The sequence below is a fragment of the Callorhinchus milii genome, unplaced genomic scaffold (genome assembly GCF_018977255.1).
Source record: "Callorhinchus milii isolate IMCB2004 unplaced genomic scaffold, IMCB_Cmil_1.0 Scaffold14, whole genome shotgun sequence".
Classification (NCBI taxonomy): Eukaryota; Metazoa; Chordata; class Chondrichthyes; order Chimaeriformes; family Callorhinchidae; genus Callorhinchus; species Callorhinchus milii.
The window spans coordinates 3546929-3567164 of record NW_024704755.1 but is presented as its reverse complement, the minus strand read 5'-3'; the positions used below and the strand labels follow the sequence as shown (position 1 = coordinate 3567164).

At 41.0% G+C, this 20236-nt stretch overlaps 1 protein-coding gene across 1 annotated transcript in view; it reads left to right on the top strand.

The window, feature by feature from the left end:
- The window catches only part of cdh13 (cadherin 13, H-cadherin (heart)), a 245349-nt gene that overhangs the window by 73380 nt on the left and 151733 nt on the right, over nt 1–20236 (top strand). The window contains exons 3-4 of the mRNA XM_007889261.2: nt 718–929; nt 16235–16351. Of these exons, the coding sequence (XP_007887452.2) occupies nt 718–929; nt 16235–16351 (329 nt within the window). The remainder of the gene's footprint in view (nt 1–717; nt 930–16234; nt 16352–20236) is intronic.

Here is a 20236-nt window from a genome sequence, read left to right as displayed (position 1 = left end):
TTTATATTTCAATGTAACATGCTGTTTAAATGAACAGTAATATTGCATAGCGAAGCAGTCATTATTACTGTAATATAAACCCTAAGCGATTAAGCAATGACAATTCACATGAATTGCATTTAAAAAAAATCAAACACTTATATTCTTATATTCTGCTCAACCTGAAATCATTTTTTAATCTCTCTCTCTCTCTCAGATCAGTGCATCTCGTTCTTACTGTTATTTTTTTCTCAAAGCAAAAAGAAATGGGCTGTGAATGAATATACTTATTGTTACTTGATGCCTTAGACCAGAAAGTGCATAATACGTAATATTGACTGAATTGGATTGAACTGTCAAACCAAGTTCTAACCAGTGCGTACACCATAGCTTGTCATGTTTCTAAAGTAGGCCGAGGAAATGGATATACTTTTTCTTCCAAGCTGTGTTCAATTTCAGTGCGTTGCCTGTTTTGCTGGTCTTGTCATCCACCTTTATGATATAAATGACGCATTGGTAACCAGAAAGCCAATGCGGTACTAATACAATGGCACTTTCCTTATAATTTCTTAAGACTGACAGCTGCAAAGAAGCCACAAATACAGTGAGCGGTTGCCAGCAGTGGCCTCTGCCTTGGAGCACGAGATACAGCACAGAACTGCGTCTCGAGTAATAAAAACTAACACTGGAGGTTGTACCTTAATTGCCATTTTATCTTCCTCCCAATTTCTTTTTCAGTGCACTTTGATGACTGCAGTGGGAATGAAGGTCTGGAGTTTGCAATTTCCAACCCCGACTTTCGGGTAGGGAAGGATGGATCTGTGTTCGCGGTAAAAGATGCTCACTCCTCTGTGCCGGCGTTCTACATCCTGGCAACGTCTGCCCACGCACAGGACTCGGCCAAGGTTCATATTGTCGGAGGAGAAGATGGTCCGAGCAGGGCTTTGCAGGTAATAACCTATTGCGCAAGAAATAAAAAGGGCCTTAATTCTGTTGACAGAACAAATATGCTTGTGCATCCATCTACTACAATACAATTAACGTGTGCACAGCGCCCTTCGCATCTAAAAGATGTCTCAAGGTGCTTAATACTGCTGGCACCAGAGCGGGTGGGTGGGAGCCGTAGGGACTGGGGAGGAGAACAATGATAAAGTGTGGGAGGTGTTACAGGTAAAGTCAAGCATGAGGAATATTTGAATGCAGAAGTCTAGGGTTGAGGTTCAATCAGCTTGAATTGATCACTGCTATTTCCTCGTTGTCAGCTGTCACACTTGATCTCTGTGTAATGTTCCTTCTGGCTTTAAGGAATTCCTTCACAATACTGTTCTGTTCACCATAAACATCCTGTATAAAGTAGAAACCCTGGCAAATTGCCTAGCTCTGACACACACACACACACACACACATGGAAGGAACGTAACAGAGATACATTTTTGTGATTGATTCATCTTTTCTGAAAATCTAATATCGATCAATGAAGTTTGAAAAGATTATCTCTATCCTTTTGAATTACCTCAGGACATTTTCCTTCACTTTTATGGCTGTTTTTGCACATCCTGAACTTTGTGAAGTTATATACCAAGTAGTGCCCTGGGACCAATGCTTTGTATTTTCAAAGAAAAGCTTTGACTTAACTGGGTCAGTTAACTCCTGATAACTTGACCTTCACTTAAGTTGTCACTACCACTAAAGCCAACATGCTTTCGATATCCCATGCACAATTATTTATGTATTTTTACATATATATCTCTATATATACCTAACTCGCACACTCCTGATAACTCGTCAATGAGCCCTTTTCATTTGGAATGATGAGTTATCAGGAATTCACTGCATTTTATTGGTTTGTTACCCCACACATGAAAAAAAACCTTACAAATCGCCAGAAAACAAAAACATAATCTCCAGAGAAAGTGCAAATTGCATTCCAACGATTATTTGATTAAAAATTAATTATGGGATCATTTACTGTTACTTTATTCTAACATTTAGCTATTTGTTGAACTACTAATGCGTGGAGAGTCCATTGGGATATATAAGGGACACAGCTCAGCAACCATTAAACAGGCCTTTTACTCGACATAGTCTGTGACGTATGGTTTAGGGAAACATTCTTCCCCTTGGCATTTTCCTCTAATGTTACTTAGCAGGACACAAGGTCAAGAGAACCAATTCTAAACACTATCCTCTCCAAATAGTGTAGGAGGCTGAACATGTTAAAATATCCACATTACTCGATTTGGTAAAATAGCGCACTGAATAGTAATTAAAGGCTATATTTTAACACAGACATTAAGATCCAAAACGTTGATGATGGGTAGCTGTAGGAATTTAGTGATTTCACGCTGAGTTGTATTCTTTGCCAAATTACTTGTTTCAAATACCTCATTAATGGTACAATCTAACTTTTGTTCTTCACTGGGGCCTATTTTGCGAAGTTTCTAATGGGATTTCTTAATAAGGAAACCTGACATATAGGAGTTCTGCTCTAATCTAATTTTAGGCCAGAGTTCCTGCAGAATGCCTTCGTGTACTTACTGTTACTGTAGTGAATTCCCACTCGTTACCATTTGAATAGCATGCACTCCAGTGTTAAAATCCCTCCATGCCTTGGCACCCCCCTATCTCTCCAACTTCCTCTCTCCTCACAGGACTACCCACTGCCTCCGCTTTACTGGCTCTGGCCTCATCCTTGTCCCTCGAATCCTGCGCTCCATCATTGGCGGCTGTGCCTTCAGCCACTACGCCCTGAAGCTATGGAACTCCCTTCCTCAATCCCTTTGCCTTGCCCCCTCTTTCCCCATTTTCAGGTTACGCCTGAAGACCTTCCTCTTCAAACGTTATGCAAGCTGCTGCTGTTGGTGTTGAATCCCATTTGAAACCGCTGCATGTTAGATTCGATTACAAGCTCGCGTGATCAGTTGTCTAAATCTGTTGCGGAACAAATAGGAGTAAATAATATAATTGTTGTTGCCAAGAAAATAGTCCAAGTTTATTTGCTTTTCATTCCCTGAATGACTGTGAAATGAATTGTTCAGGCCATTATTTGATGGGTTAGTTTAAGCAGGAAATCCGGGGGGGAATTAATAATCTTAGTGAGTCAGATGCATGGATTGAGCCTCTGCAAGTGGACCCAGTGGGCTTGGTATGATGGACGATTTGTCGCTCTCTGGGGGAGGGGGGAGGTTTCTTGTGATGCGACGGAGAGAAATATGCAAGGAGTCTTCTCATTCTGATCAGTTCTGCTGCTGAGATTGCAACCTGTCAGAAAACTCCAGCTGTGATTAGCAAAGGGAGAATCAATGGAAGGTAAGACCTGGTTTGTGCCCGCGTCCGATGAGACCTTGAGACTAACAGTTAACTCATGGCACTGGCAAAGCAATCTGAAACTCTCACAACAACAATTGCTGACACCAGGGCTGTCTCACCCCAGCATTGAAGGAGGCCATTTACCTTTGTGACTGTCACTGCGGATAATACATCAATGGTTCCATCTGGTTTCTCGTGTCAACCCCAAAAGATGAATGAACTATGCTAACACTCTGTGCTGTCTAGTTGACTAGATGAGAATAAATTCAAACAGGAAATGACTATTTTTGATTTACTCTCTTTGTCACATCACCAACTGTAAAGCCTTAGAACTGGACAGCACAGAAGAAGGCCATTGGGCCCATCGTGTATATGTTGGCTCTTTCTGAAAGAGCAATCCATCCAGAACAATTTTCCTGCATTTCTCCAACTTACCCCATTTTAGAATATCTATCCATTTGAAAGCAAATATGGATTTTATCTTGAGAATCGCACCAGTTAGGGCATTGCACAACCTAACAGCTACATGTTTAAAAAGAATCTTAATCTCTCTCTTTGTTCCTTTGGTAATTAGCTTAAATTGATGTTTTCAATTCACTGACTCATTGACCAGTGGAAATAATTTCTCCCTATCTGCCATGTCAATTCCCCATATAATTTTGGAGACCTCTGTCTGGTCTCCCCTCAGACGTATGTCTCTCTGTCCTTGTATTCCTTTTTACCATTTAGTATACACTTCCTTCCTTATTCTTTCCCATTAAAATGTATGACCTCATGCATTCTGCATTAAATTTCATCTGCCTTCATCAATAGGCCAGGTAGATTTGATTGACTGACTAAAATACCCTTCCTGCTGTTAAAGCAATAAAGATAGTCTTTGGATAGATTAAAGTCTAATCCCATTATAAGAATACATTGTCAAAGTTTTTACAGCTGGTAAATTGTCATGAGAATTTTATTACAACTTCATTCACTGAGGACCTACAAGGACAAACACTTGTGCTATCTGGCTAATTGACTAACAATGATTTGCACTGTAATGATTCCACCAGTGTCAAACAATCAAACAATACACCTAGGAATAACTGGGAGAGAGAGCAGAGTAAACGAAAGGCACTTGGTGCTGAATTCAGTGCAATTTCAATTGAGTCGTCACTTATTTCTTTTAAACTTGTATGAAACGGGATCCTGTTTTTTTCCCTAAGGAAATTTAAAACCAATTAGAGTCAAAACCCAAGTCAAAAAATAAACCTTTTCATGAGCTTTGCTTATTCTTGTCACTTGAAACCCATCGGCTCTATATCTTGACGTGTGGGGGAGATGGAAGAGCAGAAGAACAGCCACATGTTCTGAGATTCTTATCCCTTTGAATCAGTTAACATTGAGAGTGACTGCATGCCAGGCAACCACTGCATTTAGAAAGTAGCTTTGGAGAGTTAAATTGCTTTGTTCCAAACTTATTTCTCCCTTCACTGGTTTTGACCGGATCAAAAGGCATCAAGCGCTTTCCTCATCCGAACCTCTCTTCTGATCTCCCTGTAGCCGAGTGAGGCAAAGCTACTGGCTGTATTCCAGCGTTGTCCACTAGTGGTACGTGAGAGTAGCCAGACTGAGAAGAGTGGCTGTAGAGTCTAGTCATCAGCTTCCTGCAGTGATAGAACACAACAGAGTGGTAACTCTGGAGGGGGAAGAGTGGTGGGGGCAGAGCTCTACACTCTACACCGCTGCCTGTTAGTGCTACATTACTCCCACACGTGCCCTCAATAAATGATGAAGGAAGCTAGTGCCAATACAACTTGAAACTAGAACAGTTCAAAATGTTTGTACGTTTTTATTCTCAACCTCATTACCTCATTACTCTTTTCCCCTTTTCTTCCTCTCCCCTTCCCCTTCCCCAACTGTCCCCCCAGACCACCTTGGGGCTAATTAGACACTTAATCACCGAAAGATAGATTGCTCCATCCACCTCTGGTATGGTGAGAGATTAAAATAACATTATACCCTGGACTGTCAGGTGGCAAATAAAACTTTGAACCATTACATCCCCTGCAGTAACGTGTCCATTTGTCTTGCTGTATGACTGATGATGGAGATAGGAACCTCTGAATTTAAGCCGTCCGATTCGTGTTTCACTCGGGATATTTCAAAAGTAAATCAGATGGAACATAATTTGGATCAGTTTGCATTTGTGTTTCGCTTGTGGTGGCGATTGAGAACTGACAGCTCTTTTTTTTTTGCAAGTGGCTGGCCACCAACTCACAGCTGATCAGCTTTGTTGTGCACGCACGGAATACAGAGTTTGCAAAAAAAAAAGCAATCTTCCAGGAGTTGCGAGCGTTGCAAACTCATCCTTGGATGCCGACAACCTTGCATCTTCCAGTTGATGTATTAAAAAAATAACATTTGTTGATATTAATTTCCAAGTGCGCGATTGCTCGCCCTATGGCCTTTTCTTCTTGACAAAATACAGACGCTTTTCATACATGCAATTGCGTACCAGAGAGCAAGGCGCTGAATAAACAACCTGTCGTTGTGTTTCATGTATAATCTATCCACTGCCTTATTAAAGAGACTTTTGCCACAAGAATCGGAAAGGTTAAGTTAGCCAGCGTAACAACGGCTCTGCGGTAAATGTGGTGATCTGGGTATTATTGAACCCAAAGCATAATTTAAACGTTGTAATGATAGGGTCTAACCACTGGCATCTTTGAATTAACCTCATGTTAATGGCACTGTATGATTCTCATTCTCCACTGTTGTGAGGCTCCTTTGAAACCCAAGTCAATCAGTAGCCAGTGTTTCCGTGCTGCAATGCAGTGCTCTGATGGTATTTATCAAGCCCGGCCTCTCCTGTTTCTCACGTTCATTTGGGTGTTGTTTTTTATTTGTTTAACTCCAGCAGCAGCATTCTCCGCTGTATCAAGTTTATGGCACCTTCGTTGATTTAACTCCAGGTACTCCATCTGCCACACACAGACACCATCGCACACTTTTACCACTCCTGTTAAATACAGCGTTATAGAGACAGCGCAGTGTAATTGTACTTATAATTCATAATGTATCAAGTGCATTCCCAAGCACTTAGCAGATTACGAGCCTGAATTTCAATGTTAGATTGCCAAGAATATTTAACAAAATTGATTGTCCTAATATAATATCAAAAGGGGGTGACTTCTTTTTTCATAATAGCTGAAGCAATAATAGAAGTGTGAAGTGTTAACCTTTCTAAGAGATGTATTGTTAAATATTGTGCTGGAGTGAAGGGCCCAGTTGTGCTGTAGATTGCACTGTCAGCAAAAAAAATTTCCCTGAGAATTTCGTTTATAATTCTGCATTTTTTTATCCTTTTGAAAAATGAATCCGCAGTCAATTAAAAGCAGAAATTATTTCAATGCGCTTTTGACCCGTGGCTCTAAATCGGCAAATGGATTTGAACTCCACCCTAACGCTGACTTCACAGAAGTTGGAACCCGAGATCAATGGATAGGGGTCATGTTTCGGAGGTGGGGTGGGGGGGGGGGGGGGGGGAGTCAGAAAATATGAAACATCTGGGATTTGTGATTTTTATTAACCAAATCCTGCCTGTTAAGCCTCGCAATCACTATTACATCTACTTCCCTGCCAATTCCAATCCATTTTCTATTTATCCCTGCAAATCAAAGCAATAAAAGATTAGGGTACCAAGGGATGGAGACACTTGGAGAGTCACTGTTTGCATGTGGCAAGATGTGCAGTGTATTAACTTGTTAAACCCCATCAGTTGCCCCCAATGCACACACTGGGGACCCCAAGCCTTAGCTCTTCCCACGCCTAATATTTTTTTCAGAATTAGTTGAGCATGGTGCCTGCCTGTAGAGAGAGAGTGCGTGCTTCACTTCAGACAAACAGAAATTTCAATGCATGCGTCGAATTCTCAGCAGTGTGGTTGAATGCTATTAAGCACAGCGCTAGGATTTTGCGTGCGTCAGACACCCAGCTTATCAAAAAAACACATCAATTCTGTTAAGTGACTTTACTCACTGTTGAGGTTGTAATTTTATCCAGTGGGACATTGGCTTCTTTCTTGGCATCAAAACGCTCTGATTTGAATGTCTGCTGTCAGTCAGAATCCTCCAGATTAATCGGTCATTCGGAGCATGCCTGTGCGTGAGAGACTTTGTGGTCTCAAAAGCTACCGCATTTCCAAGCCAAAATAAATGATTGCTGCACTTTTGTCGAATGTTTCGATACACTTTGCCTCGATCAGGCCCTATAAAAAAAAATGCAATTTCTTCAAGCGAAAAAAGTCTTGCCACTTTGGACAATAATTGTTTTGGAAAAATGTCTAAACCCACATCCTGAGAACAGCCAAGCCATTGAGATTAACACAGCTCTTTCTGCATAATTTCCTGTGCATAAGCAAGAGGAGAATTGAGTACATTCTGTCTGCATGCATGATAGCACGCTGTACGCTTGCAAATGCAGTGAAAATCACTTGTTTAATAGTCACACTGCAGAAGTGTAATTAGCTCGATGAAGCTGCCTTTTTTTGCTGTGATATGCTTAACAGGGTTTCACTATACAACAACAGCTGTGTGACTGGTCGCCAGATGTTCACCATATACAAACATTAGAAAATCCACGACCATGCTTAGGTTTTAATCAAAACTTTTTAAGATCAGCAAGTCCATGAATTATTTCCCCCCCACCCACCCCCCCACCCCTTCCTCCCGTGAGGCTGAAGAATCTATTAATTGCAAAACAAATTGCTTCTTTTGGCGAGATGGAAATCTGTGCTCATTAAAGGCAGGATATGGGTAAATGGAACACATCTTCTTGCCTTGGCAGCAATTTTAACACGCGATGAGGTATACCTAGAATGAGATGCAAGACAAAGCTACACTGACTCAATAATGCGTCTTAGCCTATTCTCAGAAGAGAGTATCCAGTAGAATCGGGCTGACACTTTCATTTTGCACCCCAGCCACTTTGGCCCTCTCTCTGAGTGGGAGTGTGAATTTTCGTGCCAATTAATCTTGAGTTCTAGGCATCTTTGCAATGCAGCCTCACGCCTGGTGGAGATGTATTGAGGGTGTGGGGGAGGAGGTGGTGGTGGTGGGTGAGTGAGGGATGGGGGTAAGCAGGAATTGAGATGATTCAGATTCATTTTATTTGGGCGTCTTTCATCCAGCGCAGAGTATAAAAAAATGTGGAGAAAGGAAAGGCCATGTTCCTTCCAATGGCCAAGTGCAAACTCCTTGTTATGGATCCTTTACAACCCAATCCAACAAGATAAAGTGTTGTGAAAGCTTTGCCCGATCCCCAAAGGTAACAAAGCAAACAGAAACTCCAGGTTATCAGTAAAATCCAACAACTGACTCTCTTCAACTCTGACCGGTTGTTTTTCACAGGGGACTCATCCATGATCCCAGCAACATGAGGACTATTGGAGTGAAATTTTAGGCTTTTCATAATTCAATGTGATGATTCCACCTGGGTCTAGATTTACTCTAATAACATAGCATTTCAGAGCGTGCAGAGCTTGGCAAATTGTTAAATTCAGTCTGAACTTTCAAATCGGTTTTCTTAAAAGAACCCTGCAGGAAGCCCAGGCAGCAAAATTGAGGCTGAACTTAAGAATTTACCAAATTCTGGATGCTCGAAATGCTACATAAATGAAATAAATCTAGATCCAGTGCATTTGTTCCGCTGGAGAATGATTTATGAAATGCTGCATTTTACGCCCTCTTGTGTTTCGTAACACTGTGGGTTTCAGGCAGGAGCAGACCATCGGTCCAACAAGTCTACCTATCAAACTTCCTAAATAGAATATTTGTAGCGCTTCCTGCCCGTGTGACCTTCATCGCTGTTCTTAAACCAAGTTTTATCTATCCATAGTAACTGTTGAGAACTGATTCTGCGTAGTAGTGCTCTAAGAAAATAAATCATCAATTTTCGAGATTGCAGGCAGTTGGTTAAATTGCTACTTGTGTCACTGTGATCATAGCCTCAAAGTAATCTAATTATGTCTACATTATCCATGTCTCTCTGTGCTTTAAAGTTCCATATTAAGACATTATCCTGAGGGAAGGGTACGATATACAGTAAATGCAAGTTGTTGTTGTACCTCACGTTGCTTCTTAATCTTGACTGTCCTCCATTGAAAACTGGTGACATCTGCGAGCCTCCTAGTAAAAAGTTACAGAATCATTCCTGACGCCCTCCTCTGATCTCTTTACAAAGCATCCACTTCAGTTGGAATACAGTCCACTGAAAGCTAGTCAGCGTTCGAGCTAATAGCCTAACCAATGAGTTATAAAGGGATAAAATAAGCCATTTAACTTGTAATCAAATGACCTTGAGCAGCATCCTAGAAGACTATCACTCCATTAATCTAGGGTGGACTCAAATCAATTTCCCAGAGGTGAAAGGACAATGTTCTCTCTCTTGTTTCTCAAGGGCCTCAGAAATATTCCAAGTTTAAAATTAATATGTTGGGTCAGAGCAGTTTAAGTGGGTTCAAATATAAAACTGTCCTTGTATCAGTGATAGTAATGAGATATATGGAATGAGAATACCTTTGTGAATCTTATTCCTTGACAGTTTTTTAGAGCCTTGTTCTGTCTGACGTGCAGGAACCATCACTTAACAAGTGCTGGCTTTTTGTTAAGAATGGTTATGAGAGACATTCACCCATCCAGGTCAAAAGTTTGAGATACTCAGTCGAGGTCAAGTAAGGTTAGGATTTCCTTCGGACTAATGGGATTTTCTTCTCAATTAGAAGAATAAAGAGGAGCTTTCCTTGTAATCTAGACTTTAATGGCCTTTTTATGGTGTGGAGCTGGCCTGGAGCTCAGCAGGTTGCAGCTGCTGCCTGTAAACTTGAATTCAGATCTGTGTTTCTAAGTGTAACGCTATATGTTTAGTCTGCTTCAATTGGTGGCCTTTTCTGTGGCCCACGAACGAGCTGAGCGGCATTTGAAGACTGAAATTATTCACACTGAATAACAACAACTTGCATTTATATAGCGCCCTTCACATAGGACAGCGTCTTGGAGCACTTGGAATAACTACAAATCCACACGGGTCCCTAGTTGGAAGCAGTGCGGATTCTAGTATGACCTTGCGACTCAGATACTGCGATAACTTTGGGTCGGTGCTAAAAGGGGAATTCTTGGCAAAGCAACAGAGAAATTCCACTTATATTTATTAATTTTTCATGGCATTAACACAACATAACAGCACCAAAATTACATTTGTACAGCACCTTTCATGTCAGGAGGACGTCCCAAGGCGCTGGACAAACAGAGTTACGGACCCAAGCTGGGGGTCGAGGGTGGAGTGCCGGGGGGAGGGGGGGGAGCAGGGAGATCGAAACCATGGTCGAAGAGGAGGGTCTTGAGATGGGTCTTGGAGATGGTGAGGGATCGGGTTAGTGAATATCGCAAAATAGTCTGTGTGTGCTGGATCCCACTCCCCATCCCCCTGAAAAAAAACCCCAAAGGGAAATCTTTCAGAATGGGAATAAGTTAAATGCAATTGATACATATTTTTAAATAACAGTAATTATCTGGCCTTATCTAGTGGGTGGCAGTACTTGGAAAGAGAGTAATTTGATACAAAATCATCCTTTTTAAATTGTCCCAGTAATTTTCAGTGCTTCTCTTTAGGGTTGCTCTATATTAATGTCATATTTCAGTATTGTACAAAGATTACTACAAAAATGGTCTTCATATTGAATAATGCTATAGTTAATCATATAACCGATATAAAACCTCCCAGAGCAGCACTAAATAAGTCAGCTATTACAGGTAGATGTCTGCTTCACATAGGGTTTCAATTTTCACACCCCACTGATTTTGTCAGGGATATTTAATCGCAGAGAAAAGACATACTAGCCAGAGAAATCCCTGAATATCCAGATTTAGTGGGGTAATGTACGTTTCCAGCAAGAATCCCTGTGGTCAGGATAAATAATTGGAATGGTTTCAATTAAACATGGCACACATCATTGCCTGAAATTGCAGAGATGTTTCCATTCATCAGCTCCAACTCCCTCACCCTCTTTATTAACACGACTGTATCCATATGAAGGGTTTGAACTGAAATGGGGGAGCAGACTTTACTCCAGTAATTAAATTAGTGCCTGCTATAAATAGAGAGCTTTCGACGGCATTACGGACTATGTGAAGTATAATTTCTGAAACATATTGATTAACAATAGAAGTCTAACTTGCAGTATTTGCTCATACGCAATTTCCAAAAGCAAAAGGCATACAATGGAAGCTAACCCCACGTTTTAGCATGAAGTCACAGAGGAATAGAGTATGGTTGAAAAATAAGTGGGATTAAAGGATAGAGAGGACTGCTCAGGTATGTTCCACAGTGAATGGTTTTGGCTGCGTAAAAAAAAAATCCCCTGGAGAATGAATTAAATGAGTAAATCATGATGAGATGTTTGCCACATTGGCTCAGTTTATAACACTTTCACCTCTGGCTCAAAGGATTGTGGGTTCAAGCGCCACTCACTGTCAGGAGATGAACCCGGCCTGACAATCAATCATCGTCAGAGTTGCCATCTTTTGGACGAGACATTGAAGTGTCTACCTGGTCAGGTGAATGTAAACGATCCCACAGCACTGCTCAAAGAGAAAAGGAAGATTCTTCCAGTGCCTTGGGCAGAAATATTCCAAATTAATTGGTCATTCTCCCTCCAGCCTCAATAACATTGTGGCTGACTTGTCTGTTTTTGGTTGCCTGTCCAACATCAAGTTCTTACATGAGCTGTAGTCATCCCATTTGGCTCTCGCTGGTTCCTAGACCATGTTTCTCTGATTCAGAATCCATCAGCCTCCCTGCTTTCTCACTCAGGATGACACCAGCGGTTTCCCTAATCAGAAATATAATCCAACATTAGGTGGCAGAGAGAAGGGGATGACTGACGAATGCAAATCACTTTATTAAAGTAGCAAAGGTGTACCCATTGTGTTTTGCTGATTAAAATACAGTCCTGTAATAATATAGCCTTTGATAGCTGAGCACTGTAATAATATAACCTTTGACGGCTGAGTACTGTAATAATATAGCCTTCAATGGCTAAGTACTGTAATAATATAGCCTTTGATGGCTGAGTACTGTAATAATATAGCCTTCAATGCCTTGTGATTTTCAGTTTCCAGCATATTAACACTTTGGACACATAATGCATTTTCTATCTCACTGTGGAAGAAGTCTGCTTTTACATTGGCAGTGTAATCGCTATTTTTTTATATAAAAGTGGATTGCATTTACTGGATAGAGGTTACATTTGTGGATAGCTGGATAGAAATGAACACATTATTACATTGCGCTTCTTTAATGAAATCGAATGCTTCTGAAGGTAGCCCCATCCTGCGGGAATGATGTGATAGCCATATTGGAAGTCCTGCTGTTATCATTTTTGTTTTGTTTCACTTTTCTGTCTGGCACATTGGAAATGACAGTAAACTGTGTTCATTCATAATACATGAATATCGCATTCAGTAATTGTGTCTGATAGGATATATCCCAAACCTCTTCTAACATCATATACTCATATTTGGTGCATGCTTGTCCCCACACTATCATTTGTTCTCCATAATAATTGTCAGTATTTCCTCGGTTATTCCACAGTTTAAGAGCACAGTTTCTATCAGAGTAGCTTTGTGCTGGTGACTAGGGGCCATCTAAGGGAGGTGGACACAAACCTATGAATCAACTTTTCCACAACTAAGCAGATATCTGACACACGCTCTGAAACCTTGGTCTTTCACTGCTTCGAGGAGCATCTCAGTAGAGAGATAAATGTTAGCAGTGGCTGTAAGTAAAAGCAACAGGGTTACTCTTCCAAACTCAACTAGTTGAGACCTGCTGAATATTAGCAACAATTTGTCAGCTTGGGCTCAGTTGGTAGCGTTCTTGTCTCTGGATCAGGAGGTTGTGGGTTCAAGGCCCACTTCAGGGCGGGAGTCCTGGTTGAGATGGACACAGTGCAATGGTGGGGTAGCGTTGCATTGTCGGAGAGGCCGTCCTTCGGATGAGATGCTGAACCAATATGCCTGTTTGATTGGATGTTAAAGATTCCCATGAGTCGAGTCAAAGAGAAGGGAATTCCTCCTGTGGGCTAACAATCCTCTAGATAAATGGATTGTTCACCCCCTGGTTGTTTACGGAGCCTTGCTGTGCACGAATTGGCTTCACTGATGCCTTATCTTGTCACATTCAATAAAATAAGATGGTTCGATTTTTGTTTTCTTGAGTACGAAAAGTATTTAGCAGCAACAGGAGGATAATTACAGTATTTTTTTCCTGATTTTAGTGAATTTTTATGTGCTTACAGAGACAAAAAGTGTAAATTCTGCATCTAACACAGACCATTCACTCTGTAAATGGAATAGCATGAAAGGACACATCACTGTCTCACAGAGAAATTGTGCAGAACAGCCATAAGTCTTAATAATACAGAGGTGTTGTAAAGATATTTTACGGGGCTACACTGTTTCATAAGGCAGGTATATAAAGTCAGGTAGTAACAACAACAACAAAGCCTTTCACGTCGGGAGGACGTCCCAAGACGCTGGACAGTCAGGGGTCAGGACCCGAGCATGGGGGAGGGGTGGTGTAGGGGTGAGGGAAGGCAAAGAGGTGGGCGGGCGACCGAAGGCACGATCGAAGAGGAGGGTTTTGAGACCGGCCTTGAAGGAGGCAAGGGAGGAAGCGAGGCGAAGAGACTGTAGGATGGAGTTCCAGAGTGTGGGGGCAGAGAGGCTGAAAGCTCAGCCACCGATGGTAGGGCGGGTCGGGCGGGAGACGTGGAGCAGACCGGAGCCTGCTGAATGGAAGGAGCGGGCAGGTTGGTAGGGTAGTAAGAAATATCAATTCGTCCTAGTCCTAGCCTGTAAGACCATTTTGTCTTAAAGATTTTATCAGAATTTTTGAGAACTGAAGTCTAAAAACTGGCTCCCAAATTAATACCAAATCCACAATTCCATTACACCTACTCGATCATAAGGTAACATAGTCATACGGGTTAAAGCTCAGTGAAATTTTGACCATCTTGTGACGGTGTCCCTTTAAAGGGATTAAGTCTCTTGCCCCCCCCACCACTCCCATTTGTTTTTTTAATCTATTCGATTGAAAACACAGCTTTCAGATTGAATGATCTCTGTACATTCAATCTCAATTGACTTTAAAGTCAGAAATCAAGCCGCCCCCTTAGACACGCTAATGTATGGAGGTGTCACTCAACTACTCCCTTCAGAGGTAAAGCAGTACTGTGTCCTCTGTTACTGTCTGAGCCTGATCATTAAAAGTTGGGGAAGATCAGAACAGAGAGGTACCATCAAACCGCAGCAGACACTGACTGAACACTCGGCACTGGACTGCATTACATTGAACCACGAAAATGAGGGTGGCAAATTAATCAAAGGATTCTCATCCTTCAAACTCCCCTTAAACTGTCAGTACAATAGAGACGGCAACTCTTAAACATTGTCACATATCAAAGTGACTAATGTATCACCATTTTATGGGAATAATAGGTCATTGATTGTGACATAAAAATAATTATAAGATATCTGTTCCTTGCCTTATTTTGCATAGTGTATGATAGTGTCATACCTGTGTGTTGTAGTGTTTTTTTTGGTTCCAAATCACATTTGGTGACCAGCAAGTCTACATAACAAGCCTTTCCTGCGAGGATAGGATAGGTGGAGGCCAAAATAGGAATATTTTGGGTGGCCTGTAGAAGGAATGTACTTGTGTCAAATTGGTTTTCAAGTTGTTTTTTCGTTAGTTCCCCAAATCCTTGTTCTTTATTTATAACATACTTAGCCCCCTTAGTAAGGGAGTTGACAGCGAAACAAATGTTTATACAAACATTGTTTAAGACCCGATGTGTTGGAATCGTTTTCTTTTACTGGGCACTCTGAAATTGACTTGTTCGTTCGCGTCTATTTAGAATACCAAAAAAAAAGTTCTAATGCTTAAACCTGGATTAGTTGCGCTGGTGAAATGCATCTTTGCAATTGATTGCTTATGTCAAGCATTGCAACAGTGGGTTAATGGGTTGCTGCGTTTTGCCAATATCAAACGCCTGAGTTATTTGTGTGAGGAATTCATTTACTGAAATGAAAGGCCTAATTAACTCAACCCTTAATCACTGGTGAATTACGGCCCCTTTACACTCATTAAATAACTTGTTCAGTTCACTGTTAAACTTGCCAGCGTTTTCCAATGTTAACTCGTCTGCACAGGCCTGCAAAGTACATTTGGCACTTTCCAGTATTAGCTCAAAAGCAAAACTTAATTTAATAGAGCACACACTATAGTGACTTTCATCTCCATTTTGTTGCAAGGTTTTAATCTGAATAAAAGTTTTAGTCGTGCAGTTTATCAAAGTTAATACAAATTGTCAGCCTGGCTCTTTGCTAGCAATCTCTTGCGACCGAGTTACAAGGTTGTGGCTTCAAGCCCCTACACCAGGACCCTGGATTCACAATCTAGGCTGACACCAATACAATCAAGGGGATGGTGCTGCATTGTCAGGAGTGCTGTCCTTTGATGAGACATTAAACTGGGGTCCTGTCTACCTGTTCAGGCAGGTGTTAAAGATCCCGTGGCACTATTTAAACGAGAAGAGAGTTTTCCCTGGAGTCCTGATAAAATTGATCATTCACTTCATGCCTGTTTGTGGGACATTACTGTGGCTGCCGAATTTACCTACAGAACAATCACTTCACAGGGTATCATTTGAAGTACTTTGAGAAGTCCTTCTGATGTGAAAGGTTCTACATTAAATGCACGGATAATTATTCTTCTAATTATTATTATATGCTGTTCCAAATGCTTGTCAGCAATTCAAATTCTGCCTTTACAAGAAAGAAAGTTGTGTTTGCATATTGAAGCACACATTGAAACCTCTTCACATGTTTGCCTTTTGTTTTCGAAGGAACCGCTGGTGATTGGAAGCGAGACTGTTCTACACAGAAGTAGAAGGTCTTTGATTGCTCCTCCCATTTCGTTCCCTGAGAACCAAAGAGGACCATTTCCAAAAACTATTGGCAGGGTAAGTGTTATGGTGTTCAATGACTGGAACAGATTGCCATGAAATGTGGTAGAGGCCATGACACTTAACTCATTTAAAAAGCAGCTTGATGCTACAATGAGAGGTTGGTACGGTGAGTATTCTGGAGGGATGAGATCGAATGGACCAAAGCTCCATTGCCTCGTGTGGAGTATAAACACGACACAGACTGGTTGGGCTGAGTGGCCTGTTTTGTAAATCTTTGTAAGTCCAGACTGATCTTGTGGTTGCGCTACTTCATTAATTTATACCCCAAACACTCCCCTCCTTGCCCACCATCCCCTAAAAGTGAATAAATTGACAAGAGAACGCTTATTGAGATATATGAGTGGGTGACATTGTCACAATCTTTTTTGTAAAAAAAATTGTAAATCATGTGAAGGGCTTTGGGCAACATGATAAGGTGCTACATCAAATGTAGGAATTATTATTACTTAATATAGAGAATGACAGACTTGAAATTTCAATTAATCTTAGCCTGGAAGACAGTTATGACTTAAAATTTAAAATAGCGTGAACTTGTGGTAAATTCCTAAATCCGTCTTTAATTTGGAAGCTGCTGTGTTTTAAGAAGTGCAGTAAACCGGTTTTTGAATTGAGAATGAATTTAAGAATTTTTCGCGGTTCTGCGCGCACGAGAAATGGGTTTGCAGGCTAGCGCGTGGTGCAGTTTTGGACTTATTGTTAATTAGATTGTTAATTAGTTATATTCGTAGCTTTGTGCTATTTCTGATAATAATAATAATAATCCTTGCACATGATATAGCGCCTTATCACGCCTTTGAGACGTCTCAAAGCTCTTCACAGAATATACTGTGAGGTGAATTCATTTTATATTTTTTCCAATCTCTGTTTGAGCTCCAAACCTTTGCAGATATTGTTACACGTTTTGCACTCTTGAGTTTACATAGAAAAATATTGCTGTTGGAGCATTATTGTGTCTACTTCAGCATTTTGTTTCCAGAGCAGATGGTAAAGGATGGCAAAAAAGCGTATTCTCAAAGCTTCTAATTTATTTCGCCCCCAAAATAGATCAACTTACAAATCCCTTGTGACTATGATCTGATCTCCCTGAGTTTCGCTATTGGCTGGCGTACTGGATTTCAGAGTTAAAAGCTTGCCACTTTTATTAACTTTTTCTTGTGTCGGATTGTATTTGAAAGGAACAGAATGCGTAAGGAATGTGTAAACCAGCGTAGTAACCCTTGTACTCTGACCTTAACCCAATCGTGCTGTTTGCACCTTCAGTCAGAAAGCAAACAAGAACTTGGGGTGTGTCAAAAGTCATGAGTCACAAGAAGCAATGTAAAACTTGTACCGATCACTGCTCCAGCCTCATCTTGAATGCTGTGTGCACTTCTGGTGACTGTATTGCAGTGAGCCCATCTTGGCCTCAGAAAGGTCCAGGGAATAGCAATTACCTTCATAGCTGGAATTCGTCACCTGAGTTCAGACGAGAGAGACGATGGAAGCTCGGAATATTTGCCCAGAGAAGAAAGCCCAGAGGAGATTTTATTGAAATTTTCAAAGTCCAGAATTGTTTTGATCAAGCGAGCATCGAGACCATGTTGAAAGTGGTCAAAAGGTTCAGGAATGATAAGCCCTCCTTGCATTTGATATCGATCCTGATCATGTCGTCGAGACGTCTCAAAACACTTCATGTGATTTTATTTTATTGTGCGTTTGTCCCACAAGCAGCCGTGAAGTGAATACGGAAGGTGGCAAGATACAGCCGTTCAGATTCAATGATTTCACATGGAGAATGTGGAGTAGATTACCCGGGGAAAGGCTGGGGGCAGATTGTAGCAGCAAATTCAAGTGGGAATTAGGTAATTATTTAGCAAAGGGTTCAAATGAGGGTATGACAGTGTAATCCTATAGATCAGGTTTATTTTTAAAATTTTGTTTTTCACTTTGTAAATGGCCAAAAAGATCACAATGGTCTATTCCTATGTCCCTTTGATGATTCCGTTTCTCAGGTGGAGAGCTGATCATCTCAACCTTTCACAGTCCGTATCAAATACTTATTGCTGCCTGTTTAGATAAATGTATTCTATCAGACGATGTTGGAAACAATTCGCGCAGCCCGTCACAAATCTGTCATCTGAAAAAAGAAGCGTATGTTTAAGCAGAAACCTATTCGGGTTTCTTGGATCAAAAGCAAAGTGGAAGAGGTGTTGAGATTTTCAAATGCTTGCGCTTTAAGAAAAGCAAAAAAAAAAAAACCAATCACTTTCCAAGAAGGAATTTGCTTTTTATTTTCTCCTTCAGATAACTAACGCTGCGTTTTAAAAGCATGAGCTATATGCAAGCAAAAACAATTTATCTTCCAATTGATCTATGCCATTATCTAGGAGCTGGGTGTGTGCTGCAGGCTTGATGATACTGTTTACTTGCTGCTAGTTCTGGTTAGGCTTGAGAGTGGAAAATGATCCCACTTCACTCCAGCAATGCTACCAAAAGACTTCCAGTGATGGGAATGCTCAACCTATTTTGCTGCATCTCCTTTGTTTTCGCAATTGCTGCTCAGAACCTTATTTACACACCGGGATTGCATTCTGTTTGCTTCATCGTGATGGAAATGGAATGCACTCTCACAATATTTACATTTATCCCTGAGTGAGTTGAGGTACCAGTGGGTGTTATTAAATGATCACTTTAATGTACGTGCTGTTTTTTTTTCCCCTTTGTGCAAAAATGATAGTAGATTCTCGTTAGGCAATTTTATAGCGATCTGATTTGTCGCTGATTTAAAGCTTGTGTTTCATCCCACTACAGGGGCAAGAGGCAACCCAACTATGAAAACAATACTGATGTGGGGGTGGGGGCTAAAATCTATTGGGACATTGGAGTGGATTTACGTCGAACTCTTAGTATAATAGGATGTTTCAGAAAGTTTTTTTTAAGTGCTACTATTTCACATCAAACATTGGATGGAATATTTTTTCGCCCACAAAATACACGATCAATCTACTCTACAGTATATTCTGTCGAGTGCTTTGAAACGTCTCAATGATGTGATAAGGCGCTAGATCAAATGCAAGAAGTCTTATAGTTATACAAAGCTAATCATCCTCAGACTTTTTTTGAATTAAATGCCTTGCTGTGTGTTTTTTTAACATGCAATATACTAAGACAGATCAAATACTGTACAATAGAATAATATAATACAGTTTACCCTTCTATAGCACCTTTTGGGTTGTGAGGATGCTCAAGGAGCTTGATAAATCTGGCTGGGCACCAGAGCTGAGGGGGTATGTGTGTATTTGTGGGAGGGGTAAGGAGGCGAAAGATATAATACAAATTTATATAGCACCTTTCACATTGAAGACCAAAACCGTGGTCAAAAAGGTACATTTTATAATTAAATAAATCAAGCTAAAGTCTATTTAGTGATGCCCGTTCTTCCCAGCTATCTGAAGTAGATGCCGAATTCTCTAAGTGCAAATTTCCTTTTGCAAGTTATTCGTGACCCGGGCCCCATTTAATTTTTATAATTGACTGTTTTCATTTGTTTTGCGCTGGGTGTTAAATGGTGAGAAATTATATTACTGTGTGTTGAAACTGGTAAGTTTTTATACATGGGTTGCAGAAACACTTATTGTTACTTTACCTGCACTACAATCCAGTCAGTGGGTTTGAAAGCTTCCCCACTGCTTGTCCAGCGAGGACCACCCTACCTGTTAGAGCTTTGGCTTGCAGGGTTAAAAGGAGCTGAGTGGGATGGCTCCCTGCCCCAGTGACTGGTCTGCCCTTCCAATTCCTGCCAATGAATGTGGAGTCCTGTAGCTCAGTGGTTAGAGCACTCGCTTTGCAAGCGAGAGACCTGAGTTCAATTCCAGGCAGAGGGCGAAACCCTGGGCAAGT